The following is a 26,825-nucleotide window of genomic DNA, read 5'->3' on the forward strand; positions in this document are numbered from 1 at the left end:
GCGGATGACGTCCTCCTTACACTCACTAACATAGAGGCATCCCTGCCAGAGGCAATGAAAGAGTTCCAAGATTTTGGAAAGGTATCAAATTTCCTAATAAACAATACTAAATCTGAAATACTAAATATAACATATGAAGGTGAGACACTAAAACAACTGACAACGGACTGCCCCCTAAAAAAACAAAATACAAAACTCAAATACTTGGGTATTTTCCTAGCGCCAGACGCACAGGTCATATTCCAGGCCAACTATAAAAAAATGGAGGAAAACCTGGCAGCAGATCTCTCTAGTTGGAAAAACAAATCAATCTCTTGGGTGGGGAGAATTAATGTAGTAAAGATGAATGTTCTCCCTAGGATCCTATACCTCCTACAGACTACTCCCATCCACCTACCAAATCAATATCTAGACCGTATCCAATCTCTAATAGAACAATTTATATGGCAAGGGGCCAGGCCGCGGATAACAAAACAGACAATGTACTTACCCAGAGAACAGGGAGTCCCTAATATACGCACGTATAAGGCAGCAATTGCACTACACAGGCTGATAGATTTATGCACCAACAACTTGTATAAGCAATGGACCCAATTGGACAGACAAATCCTACAACTTGACAATGTGGGTGTTATGGCATGGTTACCAACAAAACAAAGGTCACCCATTATACAACAATATCCAATGTTGGCGGAGCTGTTCGCTACATGGGACAAAATGATAAACACTACCACAAACATATCAAGCACACTCTCCCCAATGACCCCCTTGTGCAATAATAACACTCTACCATGGAACATTAAAGTCACCCATTCAGAACAAGGAGTACATATAAAAAATAGAGTTATGACAGTATTCTGCCAAGACGGTAAGATGAGGGCCCTAGAGGACATTACGGAAAGTCACCCCGACATACACCTGAACTGGTACTCATACTCACAAATAAAACATTACATAGACACACACCCCTGTAAGCAACAACTGACTAGACGGTTAACACCTTTCGAAACCTGTGTCAACTAGAAAATACACCCAGGCACACTATATCTATATTGTATAAGCAACTACTAACCGATGATAAACAACAGCTTCCATCATACACAATAGCGTGGGAGAAAGAAATGGGAATAACGATTCCTTTAAAAGAATGGCAGAGAGCCTTCCTAGCCACCAAAAAATCCTCAATCTCCACGAGGATACTTGAAACAAATTACAAATTCCTCACAAGGTGGTACCTCACTCCCACCAGATTACATAAAATATATAAATCGGCGAGTGACAGATGCTGGAGGGGATGCGGGGAAGTAGGGAACCCCACACACATTTGGTGGAAGTGCGATAGGCTAGACACTTATTGGGTAGAAATACTAAAACAAATTTCAAATATAATCGGGAGTCATCTGCCCAACGATCCTCGGATTCTATTCTATATGGCATTCCCCAAAATCGAAAGCGCCACAGCCAGGACCTTACTGACAGTATTAATTAACAGCGCCAAAACACTGATCCCAAAATACTGGAAGACGGCAACAGTGCCCACAGTACAGGAGTGGAGGGCACAGGTAGATAACTTATTACACCTAGAGAGATACCATCATTTGAAGGCTGGTACCATAGAGACACATGAACTCATGCTAGAAATGTGGAAACAATATTACAGATAGGCATACAGGGCAAATCTACACGATGATACACACTTTAGAAGCCAGTCACTTAATATGATCCCTAATCACAGACTAGGAGTGTGGCTTTTATGGTATACATTGATTTAGTTATAGTGTGTTGTTGTACAGGAAGAAGGACTTTACGGGGTTATACCCCAGAGCGCATAAGCTCTGACCTTTTCTAAAAGAGGACATTGCATTAGAAAATTCAACGCTAAGTAGACCCACGGGAGTGGGCGGACTTTTAACTGTCGATCTAGATGCCAGAATTGTATATCTGTACTATGTATTTATGGATCGCCGCCTTATCAATATATGTAAACGGACAATTTTTGTTGATAATATGTTTAATACTAAATAAAAAAACCTTTTAAAACCAAAATGGGGCTATTTCTACTCTTGCTAAACGTACCACTATTCCTATGGAAGATAGTACTTATTTTAAAGATCCTTTAGATAGGAAACTTGAATCTTATCTAAGGAAAGCCTATTTATATTCAGGTCATCTTCTCAGGCCTGCAATTTCTTTACCTGATGTTGCGGCTGCATCAACTTTTTGGTTGGAGAATTTAGCGCAACAAAAATTGGATTCTGACATATCTAGCATTGTTCACTTACTGCAACATGCTAATCATTTTATTTGTGATGCCATTTTTGATATTATCAAAATTGATGTTAGATCCATGTCTTTAGCTATTGTAGCTAAAGAGATTTGTGGCTTAAATCTTGGAATACTGATATGACATCTAAGTCTAGATTATTATCTCTTTCTTTCCAAGGTAATAATTTATTTGGTTTTCAGTTGGATTCTATTATTTCAACTGTTACTGGGGGAAAGGGAGTTTTTCTGCCTCAGGATAAAAAACCTAAGGGTAAATCTAAGGCTTCTAAACGTTTTCGTTCCTTTCGTCAAAATAAGGAACAAAAATCTAATCCTTCCCCAAGGAATCTGTTTCCAATTAGAAGCCTTCCTCAAATTGGAATAAATCCAAGCCTTTTAAAAAAACAATGTCAGCCCCTAAGTCCGCATGAAGGTGCGGCCCTCATTCCAGCTCAGCTGGTAGGGGGCAGATTACGGTTTTTCAAGGATATTTGGATAAATTCTGTCCAAAATCAATGGATTCAGAGCATTGTCTCTCAAGGGTATTGAATAGGATTCAGAGTAAGACTACCTGTGAGAAAAAAATTTCTCTCACGTATCCTAGCAAATCCAGTAAAAGCTCAGGCTTTCCTGAAGTGTGTTTCAGACCTGGAGTCTTCAGGGGTAATCATGCCAGTTCCTTTTCAGGAACAAGGCCTGGGGTTTTATTCAAATCTATTAATTGTCCCAAAGAAGGAAAATGCATTCAGACCAGTTCTGGATCTGAAAATTTTGAATCGTTATGTAAGAGTACCAACTTTCAAGATGGTGACTATAAGGACTATTCTGCCTTTTGTTCAGCAAGGACATTATATGTCTACAATAGACTTGCAGGATGCATACCTTCATATTCCGATTCATCCAGAACATTATCAGTTCCTGAGATTCTCTTTTCTAAACAAGCATTACCAATTTGTTGCTCTTCCATTTGGCCTAGCAACAGCTCCAAGAATCTTTTCAAAGGTTCTAGGTGCCCTACTCTCTGTAATCAGAGAGCAGGGTATTGCAGTGTTTCCTTATTTGGACGATATCTTTGTACTAGCTCAGTCTTTACGTTCTGCCGAATCTCACACAAATCAACTAGTGTTGTTTCTTCAAAAACATGGTTGGAGGATCAATTTACCAAAAAGTTTCTTGATTCCTCAGACAAGGGTCACCTATTTAGGTTTCCAGATAGATTCAGTGTCCATGACTCTGTCTCTAACAGACAATAGACGTTTGAAATTGGTTGCAGCCTGTGGGCACCTTCAGTCTCAGTCATTCCCTTCAGTAGCTATGTGCATGGAAGTTTTAGGCCTCATGACTGCAGCATCGGACGCGATTCCTTTTGCTCATTTTCACATGAGACCCTCCAGCTTTGTATGCTGAATCAATGGTGCAGGGATTATACAAAGATATCACAATTAATATCCTTAAATACCAATGTTCGACACTCTCTGACGTGGTGGTTAAATCACCACCGTTTAGTTCAAGGGGCTTCCTTTGTTCGGCCAACCTGGACTTTGATCACTACAGATGCAAGTCTTTCAGGTTGGGGAGCTGTTTGGGGATCTCTGACAGCGCAATGGGTTTGGAAATCTCAAGAGGCGAGATTACCAATCAATATTTTAGAACTCCGTGCAATTCTCATAGCTCTTCAGTGTTGGCCTCTGTTGAAGAGAGAACCGTTCATTTGCTTTCAGACAGACAATATCACAACTGTGGCATATGTCAATCATCAGGGTGGGACTCACAGTCCCCAAGCTATGAAAGAAGTATCTCGGATACTTGCTTGGGCGGAATCCAGCTCCTGTCTAATCTCTGCGGTGCATATCCCAGGTGGATTATCTCAGCCATCAGACTTTACATCCAGGGGATTGGTCCCTCAATCCAGATGTGTTTTTTCAGATTGTTCAGATGTGGGGTCTTCCAGAGATAGATCTCATGGCCTCTCATCTAAACAAGAAACTTCCCAGATACCTGTCCAGGTCCAGGGATGTTCAGGCGAAAGCAGTGGATGCGCTGACACTTCCTTGATGTTATCATCCTGCTTACATTTTCCCGCCTCTAGTTCTTCTTCCAAGAGTGATCTCCAAAATCATCATGGAACAATCGTTTGTGTTGCTGGTGGCTCCAGCATGGCCACACAGGTTTTGGTATGCAGATCTTGTTCGGATGTCCAGTTGCCAACCATGGCCACTTCCGTTAAGGCCAGACCTACTATCTCAAAGTCCATTTTTCCATCAGGATCTCAAATCATTAAATTTGAAGGTATGGAAATTGAACGCTTAGTGCTAAGTCATAGAGGTTTAATAGAGGATTAATACTATGTTACAAGCTTGTAAATCTGTCTCTAGAAAGATTTATTATCGAGTTTGGAAGACCTACATTTCATGGTGTTCCTCTCATAAATTCTCTTGGCATTCTTTTAGGATGGTTTGGATAAGGGTTTGTCTGCAAGTTCCTTGAAGGGACAAATCTCTGTTCTTTCTGTTTTATTTCACAGAAAGATTGCTAAACTTCCTGATATTCACTGTTTTGTACAGGCTTTAGTTCGTATTAAGCCCGTCATTAAATCAATTTCTCCTCCTTGGAGTCTTAATTTGGTTTTGAAGGCGTTACAGGCTCCTCCATTTGAGCCTATGCATTCTTTGGACATTAAACTTCTTTCTTGGAAAGTGTTGTTCCTTTTGGCTATCTCTTCTGCTAGAAGAGTTTCTGAGCTATCTGCTCTTTCTTGTGAATCTCCTTTTCTGATTTTTCATCAGGATAAGGCGGTTTTGCGGACTTGTGAATTCTAGCCACATAAGTAGAGAAATTGTTGTCCCTTCCTTGTGTCATAATCCTAAGAATTCTTTGGAAAGATCCTTACATTCTTTGGATGTGGTGAGAGCTTTGAAATATTATGTTGAAGCTACTAAAGATTTCAGGAAGACTTCTAGTCTATTGGTTATTTTTTCTGGTCCTAGGAAAGGTCAGAAGGCTTCTGCTATTTCCTTGGCTTCTTGGTTAAAGCTTTTGATTCATCAAGCTTATTTGGAGTCGGGTCAGACCCCGCCTCAGAGAATTACAGCTCATTCTACTAGATCAGTCTCCACTTCGTGGGCTTTTAAGAATGAAGCTTCAGTTGATCAGATTTGCAAAGTGGCAACTTGGTCCTCTTTGCATACATTTACTAAATTCTACCGTTTTGATGTATTTGCTTCTTCAGAAGCAGTTTTTGGTAGATAAGTTCTTCAGGCAGCTGTTTCAGTTTGATTCTTCTGCTGATGTTTTAAGTTTTTCTTGTCATTAAAGAATAAACTTATAATTTGGCTTTTAGATTATATTTTCAGCGGAATATGGCTGTTTTTTATTTTATCCCTCCCTCTCTAGTGACTTTTGCGTGGAGTTCCACATCTTGGGTATTGATATCCCATACGTCACTAGCTCATGGACTCTTGCCAATTACATGAAAGAAAACATAATTTATGTAAGAATTTACCTGATAAATTCATTTCTTTCATATTGGCAAGAGTCCATGAGGCCAACCCTTTTTTTATGGTGGTTATGATTTTTTGTATAAAGCACAATTATTTCCAAATTCCTTGGTTGATGATTTTTACTCCTTTCTTTATCACCCCACTACTTGGCTATTCGTTAAACTGAATTGTGGGTGTGGTGAGGGGTGTATTTATAGGCATTTTGAGGTTTGGGAAACTTTGCCCCTCCTGGTAGGTTTGTATATCCCATACGTCACTAGCTCATGGACTCTTGCCAATATGAAAGAAATGAATTTATCAGGTAAATTCTTACATAAATTATGTTTTTATTGATCTGTAATTACTCATAAGTTAATGAGTACTGTGCATATATGATTTATGTTACATATAGCTTTCCTGGCCTGGCCAATTTGGTAGAAAGGGGAATTATAGCAATGTTGGGAATTATCACCAACCTTGAAACTTTAAATTTTATCAAACCAAAAGTTAAACTACTTTTTAGGTACTGTAATGTGTTTACATTACTGCATGTGTGTCTGTGAGCCTTTTCATGTATTTATGTGTCTGTCCGTGTATCTCTATCCTTGCTTATACATCTGCCATTAAGTGGGTGTGTCTGTGTCTTTCTCTGTTTGTGTCTGTTTCTATCACTACATGTATGTGTCTGTGTATCCCTGCATATGTGTGTGTCTATGTGCATGCATTTGTCTATATCCCTGCATGTGTATGTGCGTGTGTCTAAGTCTATGTGTATGTATCCTTGTTTTATGTGTTTCTCTATCTTTCCCAGCATATGTGTGTTTGCGTGCATGTGTCTGTCTATCACTGTCTAAGTTTAAGCATGTATATCTCTGCCTGTGTATGAGTTGTATGAGTGTATTCATGCTTTTGGGTTCATGTGTTTTTACATCCCACCTCTTTGTGTGTTTATATGTGCATCCTTAACTATGTGGGTTTTTTTTTGCCTGCATGCATATATGTGTGTCTTTACTTGTGTGTAGTCTTCTCTTTTTTTTTTTTTTTTTTAGTAAATTTTAGTTGGTTTCTAAGTATATACAAAAAGTGTTTTATTCTTAATACAAATGTATAATGGCACATTACACTTTTATGTATGCTGTCAAGGTTGGAGTTCCAAAAAGCGGGATATTAAGACATTTCATGGAATCACTAGTTGTGCAAATTTTTCAACCCCTGTGTGTTTGTGTGTATACCTACACTACCCTGAACTGGGAGTAATGCACCACTTATATATCCCTTTGTTATTTTGGCTGTTTACATTTCACTAACTTCTGGTTACGTATACCAGATAATATTATATAAGATTATTTCAAAATTTTAGGACATTACCCAGAAATTATAATTTATTGTTTCAACTCCAGAACAGCCAAACAGGATGTTGATGACGAATACAGCATGCAAGAAGATGCTCGCCAGTCTCAGTCCTACTATGGTGTGGCTCATGCAAAAATAGAGCGTGTGGAAAAGCAATCCTCTCTTCTTGTCAATGGAACACTGAAACATTACCAGGTACCTGTCATATATTTTTACTTCTGTGTACTTTGTACTGTAATTTTTTTTGTTTTATTATTTTTATTAACCAGATATTACAAAAAAAATAAATACAAAACTGAAAAGATATGAATACAGCATAGCCACTGTATCTAATAAAGTACTGGTCAAAGTTTTACAAAAGGTTGCAAAAAATAAAAAGAAACAAATAATAAGAATAAGAAAAAGTCAGTTGATGCAATAACATTTGGGATAATTATTATGGAGTTTTTACAAAATAGTTATAAAGTAGCAATGATGTCAAGGTACATTGCAAATTTTAAGGTGTATTATATCAAGAATTACACATGCTAGGAGTTACTAAAGGATGAATTTGGAATTAATATAGGAGTCCCACAAAAAACATAGGGGCCTATTTATGAAAGGCCTGTCGGAGATGATCCGACATTGCGGATCATGTCAGACAGACCTCACTGAATGCGGAGAGCAATATGCTCTCCGCATTCAGCATTGCACCAGCAGCTCTTGTGAACTGCTGGTGCAACGCCGCCCCTTGCAGATTCGCGGCCAATCGGCAGCTAGCAGGGGGTGTCAATCAACCCGATAGTATTCGATTGGGTTGAATTGCGGCAATGTCTGTCCGTCTCCTCAGAGCAGACTGACATGGTAATGGAGCAGCGGTCTTTAAACCGCTGCTTCATAACTGGTGTTTCTGGCGAGTCTGAAGGGTATAGGTCTCCCAATAGCTAGTAGGTACACTACATAGCTAATAGGTAGTACATCCAAATTCTTTTAAAAATGTTTGTAAATCCCCTGTTTTTAACTTGATCTAGTAAAAGTTATATTTTAATTTGTTTCAATTCTTACACATCCTATGTTACATTAATACGTTCATAGAGTGCTACATTTGTACCCTTTTTCAGTCTCTTACTGATTCTCTGTATAAGTTTGTCTCCGGTACAAGCACCTATCCCTATCAGATACACAATACTGGAGTGTACTAACACCAAGTACACTCATTATTCTATGAATTAATAGGGGAACGTTAAAATATACCAATTAACTGAGTAGTGCCATTGTCTCCTCTCCTGTTTTACATATCTCTTGTCTAGTATATACTAGATTTCTTCAATAGAGCACACTCCACTCTCCTTGAAATTTTCTTCAAGGGAAGTAAATATTTTCTAATACTTATCATGACTTCATTAGATCAGGATTTGGCTGCTAGACCGCAAAAGAGAATGAAAGATTTAAATGCAGTATTCAGCACACCTACTGGTAACTATAATGATACACCAGACATGAACAGCATATTAAGGGAATTACACAAATCATTATATAAACAATTGAAAGTATGGTGGAATCACCATTTTTTTGAGCGTTATATTACTAACAACTTAATCCCACGAGGACTGCGTGTTCAGCTTTTTCCGGCTTTCCAATTTAAAGATAAAAATGTAACCACTGAATGGGAAGAAGCACTCACAGAGTGCTCACAAAAACTAATGTCCATTTTAGTCAAACATGACAAATCTGAGGTAGCAAGGTTCCAAATAGAAATTGATAACTATAAATCCAAGTTAACAGAATTTGAACATCTGGAAGACTTCCAGAAATTATATCAACAATACCAAAAGGAACTTGACAAGTTGGAGGAAGAGATAACTAAAACTAAAGGTCAAAAATTGTACAGAGATAAAACTGACTTTGCAAATCAAAAAGTGTATAGATGGAGGCAAAAAGGCTTTTTTAAGAACAACAAAACATCCAGTAACATCATACAAACTGACATATCTGACACAGATGGAGATGAATCAGAAGCATCTAACTCTGACAACTCCAACAACTTAGTCCCAACCACTAATATAAGTATTCCACCACGCACCCAATCCAGTTTTTTAGGTCACAGTTCAGAATCAGAAACAGACACACCAGGAGGGGGAGAGGCAAAAACAAGGGCCAAACGGAAACCCCAAGAACATCACAGAAGGGAAACCAGAGGGGCCAAACAGAGGAAGAGAACAGTGAGCCCATTCTCCCATATCAGACTGAACAATTAAATATAATCAATCTCTCGGACTATATCCTATCGGAACATCATTCATCTGTATTGGTTAAGGGCTTATCTTTCTGTCCCAATAACAAACTTGACAAATTTACACTAACTAAAGATATTCATCTATTTGTCAGAAAACTTATGCTCAAAAAGATTCACAGCATGAAAAACAATACAGATAACACAGAATGGTCCAGAGAAGAATTACAAAGTCTACAAGATCTGGAAGAACTGTTAAGAGAAAGTGATGACCTGGAAACTAATCAAAAATGGCGAGATCTAATTAAAAACAAATCGCAGTACATACCAAATATCTCTCAATTTCATAACATACAAACCTTTAATCAAATAGTTTGTAATGAGATTAACTCACTCACCGTGAAAAACAAAGGTACCAATATCACATTACAAGAACAACAGGCACTCAAAGAAATTGAAGATTGGGACGATGTACTAATTAAAGGATCTGACAAAGGTGGAAATATTGTTATTTGGCCTATTGAACTATACTTAGTTGAGGCGAATAAACAACTTAATGATGTTAACTGTTATAAAAAATTAATATTCAATCCATCAGCAACATACAAAAGACAATATGACACTATGATTGAAACAGCTAAGGATAACTATATTATCAACAACAAAGAATTCAAATTCCTACAAGTTAAAAATCCAAGAATCTCAACACTATACTTAATTCCAAAAATACACAAAAATATAACAAACCCGCCAGGCCGACCCATTGTGTCTGGAAATGGGTGTTTAACTGAAAAAGCCAGCATATATGTGGACAAAAGACTGAGATCATTCGTGGAAGAATTACCCTCGTATGTCAGAGATACAACAGAGGTACTCCAACGTTTGGAAGGAATTCAGGTAGCCAAAGAAACATGGCTAATTACAGCAGATGTCGAGTCTCTATACACAAGTATTCATCATGACCTAGGTATAAAGGCAGTAAAACACTTTCTTGACCTAGATTCAACTGAATCTCATGAACACAACATCTTCATCCTCAATTTAGTCGAATTCATATTAAATCATAATTTTTTTGTATTCAATGATCGTTATTATTTACAGATACGTGGATCCGCCATGGGCACAGCATGTGCACCCACATACGCTAATTTATTTTTAGGATGGTGGGAGAAGGAGACAGTTTTTTCAGATGCTAATGCCACCCAAATGGAACAAATACCACTCTGGATCCGCTATATCGACGATATTCTCTTCATCTGGGAAGGCACCAAACCAGACCTGGATGAGTTTTTAACCAAACTGAATGACAATAACATCAATGTCAAGTTAACATATGAATGCAGTCAAGTAGAGGTCAACTTTCTGGATTTAAAAATAACTAAAGATGAGAGTGGCAATCTGACAACTGACCTATTTCGGAAACAAACTGCAACAAATTCTATTTTACACCATAGCAGTGCCCATACCCAAAGTACTCTTAGATCGCTACCTGTAGGTGAATTTTTAAGAACACGCAGAAACTGCTCCTCAGACTCAGTATTCAAAATCAGAGCTAAGGAATTGGAAGCCAGATTGAAGGCCAGAGGCTACAGTAATAGAAGCCTGAAAAAAGCCAAATACAGAGCCTTACACACCCCAAGACAAGACCTTCTATTTCCTAAACCTAAGAGAAAGGATAATAAAACAAGACTAATAACCACATTTAACTCACAGATCAAAGATGTAACACACATCATACAAAAATCGTGGTATATCCTTCAGAATGACCCGGATTTGAGTGAAAGTCTTGGAGATAGAATTTCTATCTGCTATCGGAGGTCTAGGAATCTAAAGGACAGACTGGTCCAAAGTCACTTTGTAAGGAAAAAGCCTAAAATCTTATATCCAGGCAACTATCCATGCCGAAATTGCAAGTACTGTCCAAATACTCTCCAGATTGAACAAATCAAAGATAGATTTGGAAAAACACACTACATTAAAGAACATATCACATGCAATACTGCAAGTGTGATATATGTACTACAATGCAGTTGTAAATTAAACTATGTAGGCATGACCTCACGCCTACTCAAAAAGAGAGTGGGCGAACATATGTGTAATATAAGAAATGCTGAATCAGATCTCAAAAAAGGCAAAAAAATCACACAGATAGCCAAACATTTTCTGCACAGACATGACTCCAACACGGACTTTCTATCTTTCTTTGGCCTAGAAAAAATATCATTAGGAATCAGAGGAGGAGACCTAGAAGATGCATTGCTTCAGGCAGAATGCAAATGGATTTATTTGCTTAATTCTGTGAATCCATATGGTCTTAATGAGAATAATAACTATTATGTTTTTTTGCCTAAATAGTAAGTATCACACAGAATCATAGAAGGATATTCGTATTCAACGTTTTAATGGATTCAAAATCATAAAATCCCTATATTAATATATTATACTACATTGGTTAAACTAACCAATGTCAATGTAATCATATCACATAGGTATATCATGATGTGTAATTATATATATGCATCACAATGTTGAATTATATATACACCCCCACAACATTCACAAGATGGACCCTATTTCCATAAAAATCTAACATCCAGTACTATTAAGTTTCTCAACACTACAATGCAATTTTATTTAATATTGCTCTTATCACCAATTAAAACAAAATTTTAACAGTCACAATATATCCAGCACACTATGCTAAGCACACCTCTATAATAGGTTTAGCACTGTATATAACATATAAAAATGTTTTCTTCAAACACTTTACTTATTTAATTATTATACACTGATTCAACAGTTTTATAAACCACACAGTATTCTAAGTAGAAAAATTAAATACCCAAAAAATGCTCACCAGTTTTCACCTTTTATTATTATTTTTATCCAAATTAATGATACACCTTACTCTTAAATCATCTTATTTTATTTTATTTCATTATTTTTTCACTTATTTTCTTCACTCACTTCTTAGACTCATGTTAGATACACAACTGGGGGACACGTAATGTAATATTTATAAAATACAATGTTATGCTTGAAATCAGATAAGACGATGAATACTAGTAATCACAAACACTGTAATCTCAAGCAAACATAAATAAAACGTAATTCAGCTCATGATGTATAAAAAATAACAAATTAACACGCAATATACATAATCCATAATATAAACGATTACCAATTTTATCATAGCTATCAAATAGGAGCGGGGCTCAATACAGAATGAATCCTAAGTGACAGAATGATTGATAGGTTCGTCACCCAATAGCATTAGATGAGAGCGTGATGAATGAATCCGAAGTTACAGAATGATTGACAGGTCTGTCATCCAATAGCATGAGATGAGAGAATGAGACGTAGGCATGAACAACAAGACACGAACGTCAGATAGAGAGCTCATTTCAACCAATCACCACTCATGTCTCTATCGGTACAACCGGGCGTATCATGATTGACAACCTCGGCGACCAATAACAGAAAGGCAGTGATGGCGACCATGAAATCAATCAACGAATATATGTAGATATATGCATGATATTGTTATTATTTCTCACTCAATACAATACGACCACAGGACTAACTAAATCACATAGTGAAATGAAAGCAAATAATATCATCTACACGAACGGAAGCAAATGGTCATGGAAAATAAACCAATCAAAATGCACCTTCCATCTCACACCCACTGCTACGACCAATCGAACATAATGATACAACCAAGGCCCTCTCTAACAGCCAATTGGTTAACACTCAAGGGTATTTAAATCTCACAAAGACAGTGTGAGACTGCCCTTTGATACAGCCACAACGGCGAAACGCGTCAGTGGGTTCCCCCCGTTCTTCTTTACATGTTGCTTTTAACTAAAATTTGTTGATAGACTACCTTACTTAAATGACAATGAAATAATAGTATAAAAATCTTATTGCCGCAGCTGCGGTGTCTAGTGCAAGCTATTCAGCCATACTAGCTAGACAAGTAACCTTTTTTTACTCATAGGTAATACCAAAATTAGACTAGACTTATACAAATCTATATTTTAGCTAGATATTTATAGAAGTCATACCAGACTGATTCAAATCTATAATATACCTAGATATCTATAGAAGTAATAAACAAAAACAATTTACCTTTTTACAGTACTATTAGTGGTACCAATAAGGTAACATCTATACAAAGGTCTGATCTCTTTAATATTAACAAGTGAATGTTTCCAATATACAATTAGAGTTCAATAATTGACTCTTTATAACTACTCCTATGTAAATATAGATACAGTTCATCACGGTATTAATAGGTAAAACGAGGAGTTTATCAGACTCTTCAACTCTTATAGCACTGCAGGTACTATCATCACGGTATTAATAGGTAAAACGAGGAGTTTATTAGACTCTTCAACTCTTATAGCACTGCAAGTGCCATTATAAAGGTCTGACCTCTTTTATACTAACCAGCGACACTTAATGAATGGTTCTAATTTACTATAGTAGGTAAATAATTGACTCTATATAACTACTCCAATGGAAATATAAGTACAGTTTATCACAGTATTAAGAGGTAGCACAAGGAGTTTCTCAGACTCTTCACGCTGTATAGTACTGCAGGTATCAACACCATTACCCCCCTATACACTTGTGAGTAAACAACTAAAACGATAACCAAAGGTTACCCAATATTAGAGTTTTCACAACATTATTTAAGGAAACTCTAGCGCAATTTATTGTGGCACTAATAGGTAATAAATGAGAATTAATAACTCAGTATTAGAGCTTATCGACTAAGTACTCATATTATTATTTAAAGAAATCCTAGCACAATTCATTGTGGTACTAACAGGTAACAAATGAGAATCAATAAGACTTTCTAATTCCTTTGGGTAATTGTGGTTCACAGCAGTGATCCAAACTTATTAGTCTCAAGTGTTTATGGCAATTCACCTAATTTTGTACCTAGAGTAACATACCAGAGATAACCCTGTCATTTGATTTATCTAGAGACTACACACCACCTTACAAGGGTATAGGTCTTCCAATAGCTAGTAGGTACACTACATAGCTAATAGGTAGTACATCCAAATTCTTTTAAAAATGTTTGTAAATCCCCTGTTTTTAACTTGATCTAGTAAAAGTTATATTTTAATTTGTTTCAATTCTTACACATCCTATGTTACATTAATACGTTCATAGAGTGCTACATTTGTACCCTTTTTCAGTCTCTTACTGATTCTCTGTATGAGTCTGAAGGCTCGCCAGAAACACGGGCCCTCAAGCTCCATATGGAGCTTGATAGATAGGCCACATAATGTCGTCATAAACTTCTTTGCTCCTATTCTTAATATAGTGATACTTGTATTCTAATGTTTAAAAGATTTCATCATAGAGATCATCATAGATTCTATTAGCATGCCCATTTATTTCACAGATCAATGCAGGTAGAAGCTTTAGGCAGCCTGCCGTCTACTTCAATCCACTCCTCTGCCTTCCGTGGCTCAATGCATGGAGGTGGTAAGTTGCGGCTTCGGATGCTATTCTAATATCTCTGGATCCAGGGATGAGAGAGTCTCTCACCTAGTGGCTGTCTCAGGAACCCATTTTCTAGGGCATGTGCTTCCTGCGCCTGTCCTGGGAAATCTTAACAACAGATGCGAGTTTGACATGCTGGGGTGCTGTGTGGGATTCTCTTGAGAGCTCAGGGAACCTGGTGACAGAGGAAGCGTTTCTCTGTATCAACGTTCTGCCACTTTAATTATCTTCTGCCGTGGCCCCAGTTAAGTTCCGTCTGTTATATTCAATCGGACAACATCACTACCATGTCAATCACCATGGTGGAACCAATGTCAGATATCAGCCATCCACATTCCAGTTGTGGAGAATGGGGAAGTAGTTTTTCTGAGCATGCAGACTCTTCACTCCGGGGAATGGTCTCTACACAAGGAGTTTTTTTGCAAGATAACAGGTGTGGGTGCCCGGAGATGGTTCTGATTACTTCCTTTCTCAATGCCAAACTACTGAGATACAGGTTAAGATTGAGAGGCAGAGTTGGGTGAACGCCTTAGCAGTTCCTTGGCATTTCAATATAGTGTATCTTTCGCCTCCAATTGTTCTTCTCCCTTGAGTAATAGGCTTACTGCATGGAGATCAAATAAATAATTTTGTCCCAGACAGGATTCTTTGAAGGCAGTGATTGATACTCTGGTTCAGGTATGTAAACCGGTTACCAGACGTATTTATCATAAGATGTGGAGGGCTTATATGTCTTGGTGTGCAGAACGTGGGTTCCCTTGGCACAAAATGAGGACTCCACATATCCTTCAGTTTCTACAGGATGGTTCGGAAAAGGGCCTGTCGGCTAGTTCTCTTAAACGTCAGATTTCTGCTCTTTCCATTTTGTTGCATAAGAGGTTGGCTCATTTGCCAGATTTCAGTCGTTTGTTCAGGCTATTGCTAGAATTATGCCTGTTTTTAAACCTTTTGCTCCTCCGGGGAGTCTTCATTTTGTTCTTAGAGTTCTTCAACAGGCTCCGTTTCAGCCTATGCATTCTATTGATATTAAAGGACCAGTAAATACAGTAGATTTGCATAATCAACAAATGAATGATAAAAAGACAATGCAATAGCACTTAGTCTTAACTTCAAATGAGTAGTAGATTTTTTTCTGACAAATTTCAAAGTTATGTCTATTTCCACTCCCACTGCATCAAGTGACAGCCATCAGCCAATCACAAATGCATATATGTATATTCTGTGAATTCTTGCACATGCTCAGTAGGTGCTGGTGACTCAAAAAAGTGTAAATATAAAAAGACTGTGCACATTTTGTTAATGAAATTAAATTGGAAAGTTGTTTAAAACTGCATGCTCTATCTGAATCATAAAGTGTAATTTTGACTTGTGTGTCCCTTTAAGTTATTAACACTTTTTAGCTATTTCCTCTGCTCGTATAGTTTCGGAATTGTCTGCCCTCCAGTGTGATCTGCCATATCTGGTGTTCTATTTGGATAAGGCTGTACTTTGCACAAATACGGGGTTTTTACCTAAGGTTGTCTAAAATCATAATTTCAATCAAGAATTTGTTGTTCCGTCTCTTTGTCCCAATCCTCTTTCTTCCAAGGAGAGGTAATTCCATAATCTGGATGTTGTTAGAGCTTTAACGTTTTATCTTTATGCTACCAAGGAATTTGGTAGTCCCAGGGTTCATCAGCCACAGTTTGTGGAAGCTTTAGTAGTTCCATAGTTGTTTTGCCTGGCCTACATTTTTTATACCTCTTGTTCTGTTACCAAGGGTTATAGCCAGACTCAAGCAGGAGATATCATCAGTAATCCTAATTGCTCCAAATCTGTTTTGGAGAATTTGCTTTGCAGTTCTTTTACAGATCTGCAGTTGTCTTCCATGGCATCTTCCTCTGTCACAACCTTTCTGTTTCAGGATCCATTTTTTCATCAGAATCTATAATCTCTAGACTTGATGGCTTGGAGATTGAATGCTTATTTTTAAAGTAGAGAGGTTTTTCTGTGTTTGTTATTGTCGCTTTGTTTCAGGTCCGTAATCCTGCCACAATGTAGATTTTCACATGGTTTGGAAGGCTTTTATTTCCTAGTATGTGGAACATGAATTCTGTTGCTACTTCTAATATTCATCTAGTTTTTCAGGATGGTTTGGATAAGGGTTTATCCACTAGTTCTTTAAAAGGACAAATCTTTGCTCTTTGTGTTTTGTTTCACAAGACGATAACTACATTTCGGATATTCAGAATTTTATCCAGGCCTTATTCAGGATTATACCTGTGATTAAACCAATGTATCCTCCATAGAATTTTAATTTGTTTTTTAGAGTTTTGCAGGTTCCTCCTTTTGAACCTCTATGCATGTTTTGGATGTTAAGCTTTTGTCCCGGAAGGTCTTGTTTTTTTTTTTGGCTATTTCTTCTGCTAGAAAAAGTTCTGATTTTGTTTACTCTATATTGTGAGCATCCCTATATTGTTTTTCTTCAGGACAAGGCAGTTTTGAGAAATAAGTTTTACTTTTAGCCTAAAGTGGTTTCTTCTTTTAACTTCAATTTTGAGTTTGATGTTCTTTCTTTTTGTCCTAATCTAATGAAGTCTAAGAAGAGGCCTTTCCATGTGAATGGTCAGAGTTTAAAAGTTCTATTTGCAGGTTACTAAGGATTCTACGCAATCTTCTAGCTTGTTTTTTTTCTTTTAATTTTTCTGGTTCCCAAGTGGGTAAGAAGGCTACTGCTATTTTATTAGCCTCTTGGTTAATGATTTTGATTCATAATGCTTACTTGGAGGCTGGTCAGTTTTCTTCTTAACAGTTGTCTGCCCTTTTTTACCAGATCAATTGCTACTTCATACATCTTTTAAGAATTTAGTATCTGTTGATCTTATTTGCAAGGCAATATTTTGGTCTGCCTTATGTATTTTTTCCATTTTCTACCATTTTGATGTTTTCTTTTTCTGAAGCAGCTTTTGGTAATCAAGTCCTTTTAGGATTCCCACCACCATAAAATAAATTAATTTATCAGGTAAGCATAAATTATATTTTTTCTTTCTTTTTTAAATTTATACTCAGGAATACCAAATTTTGACTTTACAATATACTTTTAGAGCAGATAAGTTTGCACTAAAAATATTGTTTTGGAAACTAAGTTTGTATCATTTGTAATTTGTTTTCAAGAAGTCTGAATACTGTTTCTATAATTGCAGCTATTTAAAGTTGTTTACTACCCACTAAATCTGCATAGTAAAGGTAATTAACTGTAAATCATTAATTGGATTAAAGTTAGTGATGAAAAACATATTTTGTTGTATACTACACATTTCTCCAACATAGGTGTGTCCGGTCCACGGCGTCATCCTTACTTGTGGGATATTCTCCTCCCCAACAGGAAATGGCAAAGAGCCCAGCAAAGCTGGTCACATGATCCCTCCTAGGCTCCGCCTACCCCAGTCATTCTCTTTGCCGTTGTACAGGCAACATCTCCACGGAGATGGCTTAGAGTTTTTTGGTGTTTAACTGTAGTTTTTATTATTCAATCAAGAGTTTGTTATTTTAAAATAGTGCTGGTATGTACTATTTACTCTGAAACAGAAAAGAGATGAAGATTTCTGTTTGTAAGAGGAAAATGATTTTAGCAACCGTTACTAAAATCAATGGCTGTTTCCACACAGGACTGTTGAGAGGAATTAACTTCAGTTGGGGGAAACAGGGAGCAGACTTTTGCTGCTTGAGGTATGACACATTTCTAACAAGACGATGTAATGCTGGAAGCTGTCATTTTCCCTATGGGATCCGGTAAGCCATTTTTATTACATAAAGAGAAAAAAGGGCTTCACAAGGGCTTTTAAGACTGTAGACATTTTCTGGGCTAAAACGATTTATATATAAGCATATTTTATACTCCATAGCCTTGAGGAATTATTTTAATCTTGGGAACTATGTAAAATAACCGGCAGGCACTGTATTGGACACCTTATTCTCTAGGGGCTTTCCCTAATCATAGGCAGAGTCTCATTTTCGCGCCTCTATTGCACACTTGTTTTTGGGAAGCATGACATGCAGATGCATGTGTGAGGAGCTCTGATACATAGAAAAGACTTTCTGAAGGCGTCATTTGGTATCGTATTCCCCTTTGGGCTTGGTTGGGTCTCAGCAAAGCAGATACCAGGGACGGTAAAGGGGTTAAATATAAAAACGGCTCCGGTTCCGTTATTTTAAGGGTTAAAGCTTCCAAATTTGGTGTGCAATACTTTTAAGGCTTTAAGACACTGTGGTGAAATTTTGGTGAATTTTGAACAATTCCTTCATACTTTTTCACATATGCAGTAATAAAGTGTGTTCAGTTTAAAATTTAAAGTGACAGTAACGGTTTTATTTTAAAACGTTTTTTGTACTTTGTTATCAAGTTTATGCCTGTTTAACATGTCTGAACTACCAGATAGACTGTGTTCTGTATGTGGGGAAGCCAAGGTTCCTTCTCATTTAAATAGATGTGATTTATGACACAAAATTTAGAGAAAATGATGCCCAAGATGATTCCTCAAGTGAGGGGAGTAAGCATGGTACTGCATCATCCCCTCCTTCGTCTACACCAGTCTTGCCCACACAGGAGGCCCCTAGTACATCTAGTGCGCCAATACTCCTTACTATGCAACAATTAACGGCTGTAATGGATAATTCTATCAAAAACATTTTAGCCAAAATGCCCACTTATCAGCGAAAGCGCGACTGCTCTGTTTTAGAAAATACTGAAGAGCATGAGGACGCTGATGATATTGGTTCTGAAGTGCCCCTACACCAGTCTGAGGGGGCCAGGGAGGTTTTGTCTGAGGGAGAAATTTCAGATTCAGGGAAAATTTCTCAACAAGCTGAACCTGATGTGATTACATTTAAATTTAAATTGGAACATCTCCGCGCTCTGCTTAAGGAGGTGTTATCTACTCTGGATGATTGTGAGAATTTGGTCATTCCAGAGAAATTATGTAAAATGGACAAGTTCCTAGAGGTCCCGGGGCCCCCCGAAGCTTTTCCTATACCCAAGCGGGTGGCGGACATTGTAAATAAAGAATGGGAAAGGCCGGTATACCTTTCGTCCCTCCCCCCATATTTAAGAAATTGTTTCCTATGGTCGACCCCAGAAAGGACTTATGGCAGACAGTCCCCAAGGTCGAGGGGGCGGTTTCTACTCTAAACAAACGCACCACTATACCCATAGAAGATAGTTGTGCTTTCAAAGATCCTATGGATAAAAAATTGGAGGGTTTGCTTAAAAAGATGTTTGTTCAGCAAGGTTACCTTCTACAACCAATTTCATGCATTGTTCCTGTCACTACAGCAGCGTGTTTCTGGTTCGATGAACTAGAAAAGGCGCTTAATAATAATTCTTCTTCTTATGAGGAGATTATGGACAGAATTCATGCTCTCAAATTGGCTAATTCTTTCACCCTAGACGCCACTTTGCAATTGGCTAGGTTAGCGGCGAAAAATTCTGGTTTTGCTATTGTGGCGCGCAGAGTGCTTTGGCTAAAATCTTGGTCAGCGGATGCGTCTTCCAAGAACAAATTGCTTAACATTCCTTTCAAGGGGAAAACGCTGTTTGGCCCTGACTTGAAAGAGATTATCTCTGATATCACTGGGGGCAAGGGCCACGCCCTTCCTCAGGATAGGTCTTTCAAAGCCAAAAATAAACCTAATTTTCGTCCCTTTCGCAGAAACGGACCAGCCCCAAGTGCTACGTCCTCTAAGCAAGAGGGTAATACTTCTCAAGCCAAGCCAGCCTGGAGGCCAATGCAAGGCTGGAACAAAGGAAAGCAGGCCAAGAAACCTGCCACTGCTACCAAGACAGCATGAGATGTTGGCCCCCGATCCGGGACCGGATCTGGTGGGGGGCAGACTCTCTCTCTTCGCTCAGGCTTGGGCAAGAGATGTTCTGGATCCTTGGGCACTAGAAATAGTCTCCCAAGGTTATCTTCTGGAATTCAAGGGGCTTCCCCCAAGGGGGAGGTTCCACAGGTCTCAATTGTCTTCAGACCTCATAAAAAAACAGGCATTCTTACTTTGTGTAGAAGACCTGTTAAAAATGGGAGTGATTCATCCTGTTCCATTAGGAGAACAAGGGATGGGGTTCTACTCCAATCTGTTCGTAGTTCCCAAAAAAGAGGGAACATTCAGACCAATCTTAGATCTCAAGATCCTAAACAAGTTTCTCAAGGTTCCATCGTTCAAAATGGAAACCATTCGAACAATTCTTCCTTCCATCCAGGAAGGTCAATTCATGACCACGGTGGATTTAAAGGATGCGTATCTACATATTCCTATCCACAAGGAACATCATCGGTTCCTAAGGTTCGCATTCCTGGACAAGCATTACCAGTTTGTGGCACTTCCGTTCGGATTAGCCACTGCTCCAAGAATTTTCACAAAGGTACTAGGGTCCCTTCTAGCGGTGCTAAGACCAAGGGGCATTGCAGTAGTACCTTACTTGGACGACATTCTGATTCAAGCGTCGTCCCTTCCACAAGCAAAGGCTCACACGGACATTGTCCTGGCCTTTCTCAGATCTCACGGGTGGAAAGTGAACGTAGAAAAAAGTTCGCTATCTCCGTCAACAAGGGTTCCCTTCTTGGGAACAATAATAGACTCCTTAGAAATGAGGATTTTTCTGACAGAGGTCAGAAAATCAAAACTTCTAAACTCTTGTCAAGTACTTCATTCTGTTCCTCTTCCTTCCATAGCGCAGTGCATGGAAGTAATAGGTTTGATGGTAGCGGCAATGGACATAGTTCCTTTTGCGCAAATTCATCTAAGACCATTACAACTGTGCATGCTCAGTCAGTGGAATGGGGACTATACAGACTTGTCTCCGACGATACAAGTAGATCAGAGGACCAGAGATTCACTCCGTTGGTGGCTGTCCCTGGACAACCTGTCACAGGGGATGAGCTTCCGCAGACCAGAGTGGGTCATTGTCACGACCGACGCCAGTCTGGTGGGCTGGGGCGCGGTCTGGGGACCCCTGAAAGCTCAGGGTCTTTGGTCTCGGGAAGAATCTCTTCTCCCGATAAATATTCTGGAACTGAGAGCGATATTCAATGCTCTCAAGGCTTGGCCTCAGCTAGCAAAGGCCAAGTTCATACGGTTTCAATCAGACAACATGACGACTGTTGCGTACATCAACCATCAGGGGGGAACAAGGAGTTCCCTGGCGATGGAAGAAGTGACCAAAATCATTCAATGGGCGGAGACTCACTCCTGCCACTTGTCTGCAATCCACATCCCAGGAGTGGAAAATTGGGAAGCGGATTTTCTGAGTCCTCAGACATTTCATCCGGGGGAGTGGGAACTCCATCCGGAAATCTTTGCCCAAATTACTCAATTGTGGGGCATTCCAGACATGGATCTGATGGCCTCTCGTCAGAACTTCAACGTTCCTTGCTACGGGTCCAGATCCAGGGATCCCAAGGCGACTCTAGTAGATGCACTAGTAGCACCTTGGACCTTCAAACTAGCTTATGTATTCCCGCCGTTTTCCTCTCATCCCCAGGCTGGTAGCCAGGATCAATCAGGAGAGGGCATCGGTGATCTTGATAGCTCCTGCGTGGCCACGCAGGACTTGGTATGCAGACCTGGTGAATATGTCATCGGCTCCACCATGGAAGCTACCTTTTGAGACGAGACCTTCTTGTTCAAGGTCCGTTCGAACATCCGAATCTGGTCTCACTCCAACTGACTGCTTGGAGATTGAACGCTTGATCTTATCAAAGCGTGGGTTCTCAGATTCTGTCATTGATACTCTTGTTCAGGCCAGAAAGCCTGTAACTAGAAAAATCTACCACAAAATATGGAAAAAATATATCTGTTGGTGTGAATCTAAAGGATTCCCTTGGGACAAGGTAAAAATTCCTAAGATTCTCTCCTTTCTTCAAGAAGGTTTGGAGAAAGGATTATCTGCAAGTTCTTTGAAGGGACAGATTTCTGCCTTGTCTGTGTTACTTCACAAAAAGCTGGCAGCTGTGCCAGATGTTCAAGCCTTTGTTCAGGCTCTGGTTAGAATCAAGCCTGTTTACAAACATTTGACTCCTCCTTGGAGTCTCAATTTAGTTCTTTCAGTTCTTCAGGGGGTTCCGTTTGAACCCTTACATTCCGTTGATATTAAGTTATTATCTTGGAAAGTTTTGTTTTTGGTTGCAATTTCTTCTGCTAGAAGAGTTTCAGAATTATCTGCTCTGCAGTGTTCTCCTCCTTATCTGGTGTTCCATGCAGATAAGGTGGTTTTACGTACTAAACCTGGTTTTCTTCCGAAAGTTGTTTCTAACAAAAACATTAACCAGGAGATAGTCGTGCCTTCTTTGTGTCCGAATCCAGTTTCAAAGAAGGAACGTTTGTTGCACAATTTGGATGTAGTTCGTGCTCTAAAATTCTATTTAGATGCTACAAAGGATTTTAGACAAACATCTTCTTTGTTTGTTGTTTATTCTGGTAAAAGGAGAGGTCAAAAAGCAACTTCTACCTCTCTCTCTTTTTGGATTAAAAGCATCATCAGATTGGCTTACGAGACTGCCGGACGGCAGCCTCCTGAAAGAATCACAGCTCATTCTACTAGGGCTGTGGCTTCCACATGGGCCTTCAAGAACGAGGCTTCTGTTGATCAGATATGTAAGGCAGCGACTTGGTCTTCACTGCACACTTTTACTAAATTTTACAAATTTGATACTTTTGCTTCTTCTGAGGCTATTTTTGGGAGAAAGGTTTTGCAAGCCGTGGTGCCTTCCATCTAGGTGACCTGATTTGCTCCCTCCCTTCATCCGTGTCCTAAAGCTTTGGTATTGGTTCCCACAAGTAAGGATGACGCTGTGGACCGGACACACCTATGTTGGAGAAAACAGAATTTATGTTTACCTGATAAATTACTTTCTCCAACGGTGTGTCCGGTCCACGGCCCGCCCTGGTTTTTTAATCAGGTCTGATAATTTATTTTCTTTAACTACAGTCACCACGGTATCATATGATTTCTCCTATGCAAATATTCCTCCTTTACGTCGGTCGAATGACTGGGGTAGGCGGAGCCTAGGAGGGATCATGTGACCAGCTTTGCTGGGCTCTTTGCCATTTCCTGTTGGGGAGGAGAATATCCCACAAGTAAGGATGACGCCGTGGACCGGACACACCGTTGGAGAAAGTAATTTATCAGGTAAACATAAATTCTGTTTTTTATATATATATATTGAAAATCAACAGCTCAATTGGGGGCATACATTAGTTTTCAACAATAATCACTTATTTTGCCTCATATTTTGTATTTAATCTCATCAAGGATGTGTATGTAAGGAAAAAAATATATATACAGGTGGCCCTCGTTTTACAACGGTTCAATTTACACCGTTTCAGAATAACAACCTTTTTTTCCAGTCATGTGACTGCTATTGAAAAGCATTGAGAAGCAGTGCATTTATTAAAATAGCCAGTAGGTGGAGCTGTCCGCTTGTGTTGCAGCAAAGCCAAGCAAGCTGAAATGAATCAGTTTAACCAGACCTGAGCTATCGAGCAGATTTCAAAGGAACAAGATCTTTCTGCCTATAAATCAGTCCAGATTGGAATGCATAGAAAGAACTGCTTGCAGTAAAGTCTGTGTTGTGTGATTATTTTATTAGGTTTATAATGCTGTTTTTGTTCATTTAACTTAGTTTAATTATATATTCTGTGTTGTGTGATTATTTTATTAGGTTTATAATGCTGTTTAGCATTTAAAGTCCTCATTTCAAAGCTTTAAAAATAATGTATTAGGTGTTACTTATGACAATTTTGAGAGGGGCCTGGAACCAATCTCCCTCACTTCCCATTGACTTACATTATAAACTGGGTTTCAATTTATAACGGTTTCGATTTACAACCATTCCTTCTGGAACCTAACCCCGGCGTAAACTGAGGGCTACCTGTATATTTATATAGAGATAGATATAGACAGATATATATATATTTTAAAAATATACATCCTTGATAAGATTAAATTCAAAATATGAGGAAAAATAAGTTATTATTGAAAACTAATGAATGCAGATTATGGGCTACTGATTATTCAAGGACATATTTTTTTTTCGTTATGAATTTTGAAATGCCCTCAGAAACCTGGTGAGGGAACTATTATTTTTTTAGGTGACGTTTGAATCTTGCCTTTTCAGTGACAGTACATAAAGTTTGCTTTTTTGTGTTTGGTGCTCATGGTTTTTCATTTGGCTCTTCCCCTTTCTGCTAGTCTTTAGTTTTCTTCACTTTTTTTAAATGGCTATAGCTGGGAAATGGGGAGTGAATATATGGGAGGTGGAATGATATCATGATGAATAGTTTGAAATATCTGCCTATCTCCATGTAGACAGTTATTGTAACTATTAAACCAGTTGTCTAGAATCCTGCTTCATTTGCTTTCACAATGAACGTTAGGAAAAAGATTTAACTTATTTCTTATAAAAAAATCTATTTTTCTTACCAGTAAAAATTATACGTTTTGTGATTTACACAAAAGTAGTTAAACATTAAGATCATTTTTAAAGTAGATCAGCATAAAACCATATTTTATAGTAATTATGCTATCAGAAAGTATTGTGCTCTATTTCAGATCCAAGGCTTGGAATGGATGGTTTCTTTATATAATAACAATTTAAATGGAATCCTTGCTGATGAAATGGGGCTTGGAAAGACAATTCAGACTATTGCACTCATAACCTATCTGATGGAGTACAAGAGACTTAATGGCCCCTATCTCATTATTGTTCCGCTTTCGTAAGTATGAAATGTTTTTATGGTGAACACTTTTTTTTCTTGCATTTTTTAAACAAGCTTTTGACATATAAAAACCCATCCATATTTGTTTTAAAAGTGGTGGCAATATAAAATACTTTACAAATGTGATACTTAAACTTGTGAATTATTATTTGTTATATAATGCTTAACCATATTTTGAATTACTGCAAAACATGGAAAATATATTTAAAGTTCAAAAGCACAATCTAGTCAAAATGAATTTCATGATTCAGATAGGGCATGCAATTTTAAACAACTTTCCAATTAAATTTTATCATCAAATGTGCTTTGTTTACTTGGTATTCTTTGTTGAAAGCTAAACCTAGGTAGTCTCATATGCTATTTTTAAAGGGTCAGTCTACACCAGAATATTTATTGTTTTAAAAGATAGATAATCCCTTTATTTCCCATTCCCTAGTTTTGCATAACCAACACAGTTATATTAATATACTTTTTACCTCTGTGATTATCTTGTATCTAAGCCTCTGCAAACTGCCCCTTATTTCAGTTCTTTTGACAGACTTGCATTTTAGCCAATCAGTGCTGGCTCCTAGGAACACAAAGTGCGTGAGCACAGTGTTATCTATATGAAATACATGAACTAACACCCTCTAGTGGTGAAAAACTGTCAAAATGCACTGAGATGAGAGGTGGCCTTTAAGGCCTTAGAAATTAGCATATGAACCTCCTAGATTTAGCTTTCAACTAAGGATTCCAAGAGAAGAAAGCAAAATTGGTGATAGATGTAAATTTAAATATATTGTTTAAAATTACATGCCCTATCTGAATAATGAAAGTTTGCTTTGGACTAGACTGTCCTTTTAAGACCTTGAACACCTCTTATCTCAGTGCATTTTGCCAGTTTTTCACAGCTAGACAGCACTAGTTCATGTGTGCCATAAAGTTAACATTGTGTGTAGTTATTTATGAGTCAGAACTGATTAGCTGAAATGCAAGTCTGTCAAAAGACCTGAAATAAGGGATAAGTCTGCAGAGGCTTAGATACAAGGTAATCACAGAGGTAAAAAGTATATTAATATAACCGTGTTGATTATGCAAAACTGGGGTAATAATTGGTAATAAACGGATTATCTATCTTTCTTCTATAAGGTACGACGAGTCCACAGATTCATCCTTTACTTGAGGGATATTATCCTCCTGCTAACAGGAAGTGGCAAAGAGCACCACAGCAGAGCTGTCTATATAGCTCCTCCCTTAGC

At 38.2% G+C, this 26,825-nt stretch overlaps 1 protein-coding gene across 1 annotated transcript in view; it reads left to right on the plus strand.

The window, feature by feature from the left end:
* SMARCA2 (SWI/SNF related, matrix associated, actin dependent regulator of chromatin, subfamily a, member 2) overlaps positions 1 to 26,825 on the plus strand; it is a 1,314,671-nt gene that overhangs the window by 624,297 nt on the left and 663,549 nt on the right. The window contains exons 18-19 of the mRNA XM_053702540.1: positions 7,145 to 7,292; positions 25,421 to 25,584. Of these exons, the coding sequence (XP_053558515.1) occupies positions 7,145 to 7,292; positions 25,421 to 25,584 (312 nt within the window). The remainder of the gene's footprint in view (positions 1 to 7,144; positions 7,293 to 25,420; positions 25,585 to 26,825) is intronic.

The sequence above is a fragment of the Bombina bombina genome, chromosome 2 (genome assembly GCF_027579735.1).
Source record: "Bombina bombina isolate aBomBom1 chromosome 2, aBomBom1.pri, whole genome shotgun sequence".
Classification (NCBI taxonomy): domain Eukaryota; kingdom Metazoa; phylum Chordata; class Amphibia; order Anura; family Bombinatoridae; genus Bombina; species Bombina bombina.